Genomic DNA, 12,133 nt, shown 5'->3' on the forward strand with positions numbered 1-12,133 from the left:
GAGTGCCTGCCTGATCCAAATCCTACCCATTTCCCAAATCCCATGCAAATAAAGCCCAGATTAAGGGCTTGAGGGAAGCCATTCAACTATGATCTAAAAAAATATCAGGATCATGACCTGTGATTTTTGTGTGTACTTGTAGATAAGTTTAAATATAGCAGTTGTCTTCAAATTGACTACAGTTTCTCCCAGCAAAGATTTACCAACACACTTAGCTTGGTCCCTCCTTCAGCAAGTTATTTTAGCATGTGTCTGAACTGTGCATGTGATCTACCCTATAGAGTTTAGGGCACCACCTATGCCTTTAAAGCAAAGTATATGCTTAAGCACTCACTGAATGGAGTTTCTAATCTCATGAGTGCTTTTGGTGAGTTCTGTCAGACTGCTCTCGTTCATAAAATTAAACAGAAAAATCCTTTGCAGGACTAGGGTGAAATTAAGTGAAAGAGAGCATATGCTGTAAGGTAGTTTCTTGTCTTCCCCAATGTATAAATGCATTTGAATACTTAGTGAACTTAATGGAATTATTTCAGACATTGCCAAATCTTCACAGTAATCTGTTTGATTTTTTTTCTGTTGAAAGGAAATGCAATCCCTTTCAAACTTCCCGTGAGTGTCTCATGTAACAGAATCAGTGCTGTATAACACCATGAGCCACAAATGAGAGTTTTCTGAACTGATCCATGTACTCATTGTAACCTTGTGCTGATCTTGTTGTAGTTCAGCCAACCTATAAAACTGGGTAATTGCCAGGACGTACTGAAAATGAAATGTAATTTTTAGTTAAGCTATCCAATTATAACAGAACCTCCACAGCGAGGGACTTGTTCAGGGGCTTTCGTGATAAAGATTTCTAAGAAGTTGTCTGCTATTGTGAAAAAAGCGTATTCCTATTCTTAGCAGAGTTAGGGGGCAGGGGGAAGGACGATAGCCAGTAAGCTTTGCAGTGGTAGTTTCAGCTTGTTTAGTGATAAATACCAGGGAGGAAATGTTGCTTCACTTTAAAATGAAATGGAACAGAGAGCATCCAGTCAGCCAGTTCCTACATCTTTCCTTGTTTTTTTTTTGATTCACCTCATTAGTCTTGCATTAAGAAACAATCAGATAGGGAAGCAGCCAGAATGAAAGAAAATAAAAATCACATCGGAAATTACAAATGCCAAAAAGTGCCAAGAGATATTTGTACTTTAAGCTTATTTAAACATGCTGAAAAGACGCTTCCTTTTCCCAGAAGGAAAAGTATTAACCCTGTAAATCTAAATAGTTGTATTTCAAGTAAATTATTTCCTAGCTTTAGTTATGTACAAAAGATGATTGGCCTTTACACAGTAAGGAAGTCAAGCAGTAAATTTTGTTTGCATCAGTAGTTTACGTTGTTGTGCTTCATTAAACACAGTGCTTGTTGACTATTTTGGAATGCAAAATCCAAGTGGTTGATCTCAGCCACTTGGAGTGCCTTTTGGAGATAAAGGAATGGCTGAAATTTCCAAATGAGTGTCACGAAGCTGAGATACTGCTTACTCGTAGATTCACCTTGGCAGTGCAAACATCTGAAAAAGCTGAGTGGATTACTCATTAATAAGGAAATGAGTCCCTCAAATAAGGCTGATTATCTGAAAATTTAAATAACAAATCTCCCACAAGGTAGGATCTTGTTCATGAAGGGAAGGCTATGCTCATTCACTTTAATTAGCAGCCATCTGAATGAGAAAAAGTAGTGAATAGCTAATAAAGTTAGCTGCTTTATAGCTCTTGCTATAGTCCTGGCTATCTTAGATTTAATTTATGTGAAAAGTCAGCCTGTCACCCAACTGGCAGATTATGGCTGTGAGTTAATTCAATGCCATATAAGGAAATCCTCCCCAAAAATGTGGAACTTAATAAAATGTCTTCAAGGGCTCTTGTAACCGTCACATCCAAGCTCCTCCTGTGAGGCAAAAGAATACATTGTCACTGTTTTACAGACTGGGAATCAGCCAGCCAAGTGCATTGTCTAATGCCACGTATTAAGCCTGAAGAACTGAACCCCATCTGAGCTGCAGCTCTAACCCATGGTCCATTTACCCTCTTTCTGCAGGAAAATTTTCAGTGCTCTTTAGCAGAGAAAGTTAGAACAAGTAAATCCAATGTGTCAGTGCAGGCTTTGGTTTCAACAAAAAAACTGTACAAGAAAGATTAATTAATTATTATGGTATAATTAATGGCATAAAGAGCATAACAGGAGCTCCAGTTCTCAGCCTGAAATGATGGCAAGACAGACTAGTGGTGTGGCTTCCAAAGGACCAAATGAACGTACAGGGACCAAAATCCTGTCCCCAAGGCTAGGTCCTACAGTTACCTGGTCACACAGAAACCTCAGTTTTCTGATAAAAAAACCCAAGTGTCTTGCCATCATGGATGTTAGAGAGCATTGCAGGGTGGCTGGTGCAGTGGTGTCTGCCTGAGCCTAAGGTGTGTGCTTCCAGCCTTTATCCCCCTGCATTGCTTTGAACTTCCCTCTCCACAGCCACCTCAGCAAAGCATGCTTCATAGCTGGAGGAGAAAAGTATAGTGGGACAAACCTCCTTCGAAGTATATTTTGAGTCATGTACATAATTAAGATTGTATGTCCTAAAATGTACAGTCTGGAGGTGCTTTGCATTTTAATCCAGGGGAAAACTTCACATATTTTGTGTTAATGTTGCTTAAAAAACAGGGTAGTAATAGTTTTTAGGTCCCTCTGTGCGATCACCCAGTGCAAATATTTCTGCTGAGGACTAAAAGGGTCATAGCCGGTTTTCTTCCATGTATTAACTTAGCATTTGAATCTGTTTAGGTTTTCAGAAACATAAGTCGTACCTTATGAATGATACAGCTAAGAGTATTGCTAAAGGTGTTGATTGAAGCTTGGTTGTTGGCAAAAGGATGTCTTGAGCTTTATCAATTCAAACACAGTGCTCCTTAGTGTGGTTTCATTGGTCTGCTGAGACAATAACAGTTTACATGAAGATACAACCTAGCAGCAGGGTGGCTGGAACGATGCCAGCAGTTTTTGGCTCATCTGTGAATATGGCTGATCTTTTTTGGATGTGATCTTAAAAACTAAACACACCTGTATGGTGCATGTTACCAATGAATGAAGTTTGGTTTTTTGGTTTGGTTTGGTTTGGTTTGGTTTGGTTTGGGTTTTTTTTTTGTACAATATACTTTTCTAAAAGACTGTAATGCATTGAAATACAAAGACATAGGCAATACAATGACATAGCCACTTCAAAAAGGACATCTTGGTCAGGATATTTTGAGCAGTGTTTCCCAACAGAATAATTATGATCAGAGTATCTTAGGCACTTACTGCACTTATTGCAAGGGCAGGGGAGTCTTTACACTTAGCATACTTGGTATGAGAGATTGTAAGGTATACCTTCGAAAACAAACAGCACAAATCAGTACATGACTTATGGGATTTGGTTCTTTCCCATTAATTTTTTGCTGATGTAGGTTTACTGGAGATAGTGCAGTCACCCCCGATTTACACTAGTGTAAGTGAAAACCCGAATCATGTTCATGGTCATGCAAAAATGTAATCTGTAAGAGGAAAGCAAAAATATTAGTTTATTTGTCTAGCAACTTATTCCACTCAAACTGTGAGAATCTTTTTGTATCATTATCCCATTATCAGTGGCTAAATAAGGCATTGAAAAACTACAGAAGAGCTGGGTGGAGACCTAAGAAAGCAATTCAGCAGTCTGGAACTTCCTCTGCTAAGCAATTCTGGCATTAAACCTCAGCAAAATCAGAGTTATTCAGCCAAAATAAATCCGTGCAATGATGATATCAGATGTGAGGTAACAGCAAGCCACACTGGAGGATATCAGACATTCCTGAATAAACCACAGGGCCTAGATATATTCCTTTGCCATTATGCTGCAGCCCTGCCAGCAAAGCAAACACAAATTTTGGAGTCATTATGGCAAGGCAAGTAAGAGCATGTGGAGTCTATGTGCTTAGGGTGGGAGCTGGCAGGCTGCTGAGCACCTTCAGCTCACATGCCCCCAATAGCCATTAAATATCCTTCATTCCCACACTCTGATCCCTATGGAAGCGAACAGCTCTCTAGTATCATTTCCACAAGAAACAGCTGCAAGGCTTGTTGAAGTCTTTCCTTTGCTGTCAGGATGTTATTGATCAAACTTTTCTACCACTAACCTGGATGTTTTCTTTAATTTTTCTATGTGTCCGTATGTCTGGGCATATTTCTGAAAGCAATTGGATTGCCTCAGCTAGAGAAGTTGCTGCCTATCTGTCCTGGTTTCAGCTGGGATAGAGTTAATTTTCTTCCTAGTAGCTGGTATAGTGCTGTGTTTTGGATTTAGGATAAGAATAATGTTGATAACACACTGATGTTTTAGTTGTTGCTAAGTAGTGCTTACAGCAGTCAAGGACTTTTCATCTTCCCATGCTCTGCCAAGTGCACAAGAAGCCGGGAGGGGGCAGAGCCAGGACAGCTGACCCAGACTGGCCAAAGGGCTATTCCGTACCATATGATGTCACGCTCAGTATATAAACTGGGGGGAGCTGGCTGGGGAGCAGCAATCACTGCTCAGGGATGGGCTGGGCATCAGTTGGCGGGTAGTGAGCAATTGCATTGTGCATCGCTTGTTTTGTATATTCTTTTATCAACATTAGTATTAGTATTATTTTATCTTCCTTTGCTGTCCCATTAAAATGACTTTATCTCAGCCCATGGGTTTTACTTTTTTTCCCCCGGTTCTCTCCCCCATTCCACTGGGGAAGGGAGAGAGTGAGCGAGCAGCTGTGTTTTTACCATTCAGAGGTGAAAGTGAGAGGTGATCACTTCTTTCTGCTTACCCCACCTCTGCAACACATACAGACTTCCCTGTACACCAATTTTCCTTCAATGCCTTGTGCTTTGTGGTACTCCTGAAGGTGCATCACAGCCCGCCATGTAGAGAAGGTGGAGCAGGTGTCTGGTGCAGCACCATTGGCAAGCCTAAGCCTTCAGTGTGGGCATGCACTCAGCTATCCCTGGTTTAGCAGGCAGTAGCTTTCTATGTTGTAGTAACATGACCTTTTTGGATCAGACTCCTGCATCCTTAACCAGCTCTGCTGTAAAAAGGTGCTAGAACTTTGGCTCAGTGGCCATTCCAAAATGCCCTTTTGGAAAAGAGGTCTTGGAGCACTCTGAGTTACATTAATGCACACTATGCATGGGCATATTCCTTCCTCCCCATTTTCCTTCTCGCTGGCTCAGGAGATACGCACAGAGCTTGCCTTTCTTCTTTTCACTAGGTGTCGCAGGAAGCCCCCCACATCGCAGATCCCATTTGACTCATACGTATGGTATTTGGCTACTGTGCTTGCAAAATTCGTACTCTGATTTATAAGCTAATTTGAAATGCTGAATTCTGGACCTGAGTAAATGAGTTAGTGTGTATTGTAGTTTAGGACTATTAAACACTGAAATGTAGAGATGGAATTAAGTTAGTTCCACATAAAAAGGGGGATGTTTTACTAGAGGTAATAAATTCAGTGCAGAACAAATTTATTTAGACCACGATTGTTCAATTGCTTGGATAATTAAAACCTGTGATGGGTAAGATGGCACGTGGTAGGAAAAGGTTAAGTATTTAACTCAGTTTTTTCATAGTTTGATTCATTGTAAGGTAAATACTACTTGTATGGGGTATGTTAACTTTATTTCTAAAATGTGTTCACCCAGTCAGTGAATCGTGGTTATTTCATAAAGTTAAGAAAATAGAAAGCTAAATTTTTGTAACATTTTATGGGCCAGCCCTAGAAAGAAAGAAGTAAGCACTGAGGAAACTATAAGCACTGTAGAAACTGTGTCATTTTGACCATACAAGGGGCTAGCTGCGTGGTTAATGTCTCACATTTATGTGAATTCCAGTTCATTCAGATATCTAATTTTATCCTTCATTAAATTCTTCTTGGAGTGACACAACAGAAATTCCAAAGAAAATCACTAAGAATAGTTTCCCAAATCTTTTCTTGCTTTTCTTTACATAATGTTATGCAAATCTCAAATTACTGTGCTTCATTTGGGATCAAGATGAAGCTGGAAGTGGGATAAAGATTATCCCACCTCTGCTGACTGTAAGCTATATGTCCCCTAACGAGGACTACTGCGTAGATTTTCAATTGGTGTGCCACTCCCTTTGTTTCTATTTTTCCTGCTTATTGATTGAAAAAAATGACTAAATCCTCCCTAATTTTCACCCCAAAAATGACATTGTGCAATGATGAACTTACCCATGCTTGAAAGAGTGCATTCTACAGTGGAATAAATGTGGGTTTAGCCCATGCATGGAGCCGTGCACAGCCTGCCAGCAGCCAGCATCCACAGCTCTTTGTAGGGGCATATCTTTAGGTAGAAGAAGAGCTGAAAGCTGCAGAGCTGTGTAGCTAAGTAAGTGCAGACCCGCATGTAGTCAGCGTGGATGCCCAAATCAATATGCCAGATGTGTGTCCCAGGTGCAGGGCTAAGAAACGTTTTTTTTTTTTATGCTAAAGATATTTTTTAGCCATTTGAAGGTTCTTTCTTTTTTGTCACATACCAACAATCAGATTTCTACTTCTAAAACTAGTGTGCCAGTTTCTGGTTTTATTCATATTTATTCATAGATGTCTGGAGTTAGTTTTTCTACAGTAGGCAGTATTTGGATCATCATTTCTAAAGCTGAAAGGCTGCTGTATATGCTCAGTCTGCCACCTAGGCCTTTTTAATGGAAATATCAATCTGCAATGATCTGCGGGTACATTCTGACACCTTTACTTATTTTACACCTAATTCTGCACGTCATCCCGTTGAATTACTTCATTAAATGAGGTCAGAGAATAAATAATTTGAGTCTGAGAAGTTAGCCTGTAATTTGCCATTTAGTAGACGTGCACTAACGAGGGTAATAGGCTATTTACTGCATTTTCTGGCATTCCCCTTCATGTCTGTCTATGCAGGAAAGAGTGTGTTTCAACACACTTAGGATCAGATTTTGCTTGCACTGAATTGTTACCTTGTTTTGTTCACCTGACATTAGTTTACAGTAAGTGAGAAGTTAGATCAGAATATTTTTTCTCATTGAGATAATCTGATAATAAAGTGGGAGGATATTATAAATCTAGCTTTGTTTAGGTTATGCTTAACAGCCTGAATCAAACAATTGAGATTGCTCTTCACCAAAGGTAATATTGTGTGTTCTTCTGTAAAATGGAATGTAAATGTACTCCAGCACTGGGAATAATGGTTTTGCTCCTCTTTTCTGCAGCAATATGAGAACTGGCGACCGAACCAGCCAGACAGCTTCTTTTCTGCTGGAGAAGACTGTGTTGTTATAATATGGCATGAGAATGGGCAGTGGAATGACGTACCATGCAATTATCACCTTACCTATACCTGCAAGAAAGGAACAGGTACAAACTTCCCAGTAGCAATAGCATAATTCTCTAAATTCCTGTTTTATAAAGTTAAAATGACAAATTCTAGCTGATCTCTGGTGATGACTACAGTGAGCCTTCAACTGAGTTAGCCTCACAAAGTCATCCTTCATCTGTATCCACATATTACATCTCTACCTAATCTGTTCTTGAGTCAGACACAAAACTGTACACAGTTGAAACTCTTGGTTAAAGACAGGTAAATTTCTTCTTAGGTACAGATCTCAGCAAAAGAGGCATTCATGTGCCTGGCAGGCCTGCTTTACTTGCATAACATGAAAATATTACCAACTCTTCTTTCCTAAGATGGCATCACTGGGAAGTATGTGGGCAGCAGAATATTGGTTTGCAGTCAAGAGTGTGCAGCTCACCACTGGTATGTGGTTAGCTTTTCAGCTTTAGTTGAGCATACCTTTCACCCATCAAGTAATGCTGACCTTTGTCTTCTTCTTTTCCAAAACCATTTAGTTTAATGGCACCACTGAAATCTGAAAAGCACATTTGGTTTATACACTGTTAGAGCTGATACTTACAGGAAACCTGACTGTTACCAGGAGCTGTACAGCAATACTTTAGGAATTGCCTCTGCCTCTTGAGACTGGGAAAGTAAAGAAGCAGCCAAAATCTTGTGTGTGCTCCATTGTTCCCAGTTACCATTTACAACTTTCTGTTAACATGTTCTCTGGGCCTTGACAGGTCCACCAGTTCTAAGTGCTTTTAAATAGCCTATTGTTGAGGAAGACATGAGAAGTATTGTTTTCTTAAATGTCTGTAATAACTTCACTGGTTTTCAGGTTTTGCAGCTTTCCAGTGAAAATCACTTCTTTGTGTGAGTATGCCAACCTTTTTGACTCAAATTTACATCAGAAATTTAAACCAAAAAGGCAATACTACCCATAGCATCTGCTGTGTTCCAATTTTCATCATTACCGTATTTGGTCTACAAAACTGGAGAACTATGGAAAAGACTGATCTCCCTGTCCTTATTTGGATGCGTCTCTTGGGAGTCTAACTGAGGTCCCTTGACATCTTCCCTTAGCCAGGGTTAGGAGGTCAGTACCATATTCAGAAGTGCATTTGCAAACTGAAGTTTTGGTTTATGTTCTCTCTTCCTTTCAGTTGCTTGTGGTCAGCCTCCTGTTGTGGAAAATGCAAAGACCTTTGGGAAGATGAAACCTCGTTATGAGATCAACTCCCTTATTAGATATCACTGCAAAGATGGTTTCATCCAGCGTCATATTCCAACCATCCGGTGTCAAGGGAATGGAAGATGGGATATGCCTAAAATTACTTGCATGAATCGTGAGTTCTTTGAAAGCAAACCAGTGCTGGATCAGAAACAATAGACTAATTTAAGATTAATAAGTAATAAACATATATTTTAAGAGAAGTGCAAATCTGGTATGACAAATTATGACAGCAATACTGCTCACTCTACCTGTAGGAAAAAACATCAGGCCTCCAAAATTAATGAAAATGTTCCCTTTCTGTTTTTACAGAAACCATTAAGATTCTTTTAAAGTAAACAACAACATTCTTACAAAGCCCCTGAAACCAACAGGTTCCTAATAATACTAACAATTCTTTCTGCAACTGTGGTCTAACTGTGTGTAAGAGATGTTTCTCCTGTCTGTAACATGGTCATAGTACCAGTTAATAATTTGTTAACCCTCTAATTAATCAAGAATAAGTGGAACTGTAATGTGAAGTGTAGCCAGTCCATTCAGACTTAAATAATTTTAAACTAATTTCCCTTTTTTCCTCCTTCTCATTGCAGCGTCCACATACCAAAGGACTTACTCTAAGAAATACTACTATAAACATTCTTCATCAGGAAAGGGAGCACCATTAAATTCATCAAAACACTATCATCGCTGGATCAGGACGTGGCAGGACTCAAGGCGCTGAGAGCTAAATGGTGAATGGGAATTTCCACCATTTCAGCCAAAGTCATAACTTTCTGTGCCTTTTCTATCACTTATAGGAGTATTATCAAGTTGTTTTGAAACTATGGACTGCGGTATTCACAATGCATTTTGCAAAAATATGGTGTTAATCAGAAAATTAAAAAAAAAAAAAGGAGAAGTGCTTATGGGGATAAAAGGAAACCATTTCCAGCCTATAAAGATTATTAGTTTTCTATATGCCATCGGTGTGGACCATTTTATGATATATACCAGCCTTCTGCAATATTTAAACAGCTCAATTTTAGCACCAATGAAAATGTAAATAAGATGATTTTAATGTTGTTTAATTGTGTGTTGTTTTTAAAATCCTGTATATAAAATGAAAAGTCACACTAATTTCAGGCATATTTATGGTTAGAACGGCCTCAGAGGTCTTCAGTCATTTATGACGTTGTTTTTATGTTGTTTACTTAGGCTGGAAATGGTTGAAATAACTTCACTGACTGAAATTTGCTATTATCAGGTGAAGATAAACACACAAGTTACATGACTTTTTTTTTTTTTAATGGGAACTGTGCCAATTCCCATCCAAGGTACAGTTTGTGTCCATGTGATGCAAAGTTTAGACAGAGCACATAAACGTGGCATGAAGCATGAACTAGGGACTGCAATCTGGAACTTTTTTCCTGCTCTCCATTCCAGCTTCACCATTCATAAGAAAGGACTGCATGGAGGAGTTGTGTATGACAAGGAGGGCCTGTAAAAATTCAAGTGCTAATACATTAACTTTATCAGCCAGGGCCACTTTTTTGAAAAGAAAAAAAAAAAGAAAAAAAAAAGAAAAAAAATAGAAAAAAAATTACTTTCACGACATTAACCACAAGGTCTATATTACAGGTCTCTGCATTCTAAAATGGAGATAGACCTGGTGTTTGGGGGATTTTTTTTGTAAAAAACAAACAAAAATCAAAAAAGTAAATAATTTTGTATATATAACCATTTTTTAATCTTTTTATAAAGTAATGAATGTTTGTGTATGAATGCTGCAGCTGTGAAGCGTACATAAATAAATGAAGTAAGCCATACTGATTTAATTTATTGGATGTTATTTTACCCATGCAAAGAAGATTAAAAGAGCTCGCCAGTGCAGTATTAGCCCCTGAGCTCCACTTTTGGAACCATCTTTCAGTTCAACTGCTATTTCCCTGGAGAACAAAATTCTTACTAAACAGGATCATTTGTTTTCGGTTAGATGGGTGAGAACTGTGTGACTTACAGAAGAATCAGAATCTTGGCTTTCTAGAAAGAAATGTGTGCACAAAGAGAATATAGGTTGTAGTTGGTGCAGTGTGTACGTAGGAGTTTTCTATTATGATTTCTTAAACTGGTCAGCTCGACGACTGACCTGGATGTGTACAGTAAGTGTAGAAGGTAATGTTTGAAACGACCTCTCCACAGAAAGGACTGTTATTTCTGCAAAGTGCCTTGCACACCTTTGGGCACAGGACAAAAAAAAAAAAAAAAGGTGAAAATAAAGAACAGTAAGTTCCCTATGATATACCTTTTAAAATAACATTACAAATACAAACACAGATGGGAGGTTTATGCCTTTGTGTTAGTGTGGGGATATGATGCAAAAAGTTGAAAGGGAAAGGAAAAGAATTGAAACCCAGCCAACAAGTAACAGTCTGTACTAGGCAGAGCTGCCAATGGAGTGACGTTGCCATATATCACTGGGAACAGCAATTAACAGTTCCAGACAACATCTCTTAAGAAATTGCAGCGACTGCTCCATCAAGTGTACCGAATCTTTGTGCGTTCAACGTGGCAATGCGTCACTGTGTTGGCCGGTTCATTCCCCACCTCTCACCCCCAAACAATGCACATAATAGTTTTCTCTATTTATATTATTATCTTGTATATTGTATAATGTGAATGTCTGGTTTTTTGTGAATGAAAGTCTAAGATCTTTGTAACTTTTATATCTGCTTCTGTTTCACCAAAGAAACAAGGTTTTGCTATACTGTGACTTGTCTTGTTATTGCATGTCTTCCTGTTTAAATCTATGCAATGTGATTTTTTTCATATGAATACAATTAGACTGTCAGGTACTTCACAATTATCATGGGCTTAGTCAAGTGCCCACTGGAGTCAAAGAGAGTCAGCTGGCTGAACTTTAGTAGGTGCTGGATTTGACTATATGAGCAGCTCTAGGGGATATTTAAGATATACATTGTATGTTTTGAAGTTCATTATTGCTTGTATAAGTCAAGGCTCTGTTCATAAATATACAGTATTCTACACATCACTTCCTTGTACCAGAAGCATACAGAACAGAAAATATATTTTAACACTTTGCAAACTTTCTCACCATATGTATAAAAAACCCTGCATAGATTTGTTGTTTTCTTGTCTACTTGTTGGATTTAAACAATGTTGTAAGGCATTCAGATAACATTGTGATTGTAGTTTTAAATAGGTTAGATACAGTGCTTATATTGATTTTTTTCACCTCCTTCTATTACGCATAATAAAATAGGACTGACAACATTCCTTATTAAAAAAAAAACAAAAAAACAAAAAAAGCCTGTTCCCCATGCTTGTTTATTTAGACAGAGAATGGAACTTTATTCAGCTTTGGAGACTTTTTCTAATACTGATATAAACCCCAAATGTTCCAATACCAACCCCCTGCAAAATGCACCCACTCATATCACAAAGTTAGGTCTACTGTGAAACCAGGGTGTTACCATGACGAGTGCTGTGATTCCTTT

At 38.5% G+C, this 12,133-nt stretch overlaps 1 protein-coding gene across 4 annotated transcripts in view; it reads left to right on the forward strand.

Moving 5' to 3' along the window:
* VCAN (versican) overlaps positions 1–11,919 on the forward strand; it is a 114,979-nt gene extending 103,060 nt beyond the window's left edge. For all 4 annotated transcript variants that reach the window (XM_087761539.1, XM_087761538.1, XM_087761540.1 and 1 more), the window contains 3 exons: positions 7,284–7,428; positions 8,572–8,754; positions 9,230–11,919. In XM_087761539.1, coding sequence (XP_087617665.1) covers positions 7,284–7,428; positions 8,572–8,754; positions 9,230–9,360 — 459 coding nt within the window. In that variant the 3' untranslated portion in view covers positions 9,361–11,919. The remainder of the gene's footprint in view (positions 1–7,283; positions 7,429–8,571; positions 8,755–9,229) is intronic.
* Positions 11,920–12,133: the final 214 nt, after the last annotated feature.

The sequence above is a fragment of the Nipponia nippon genome, unplaced genomic scaffold, assembly GCF_047370975.1.
Source record: "Nipponia nippon isolate SJK-2023a ecotype South Korea unplaced genomic scaffold, ASM4737097v1 scaffold_24, whole genome shotgun sequence".
NCBI lineage: Eukaryota > Metazoa > Chordata > Aves > Pelecaniformes > Threskiornithidae > Nipponia > Nipponia nippon.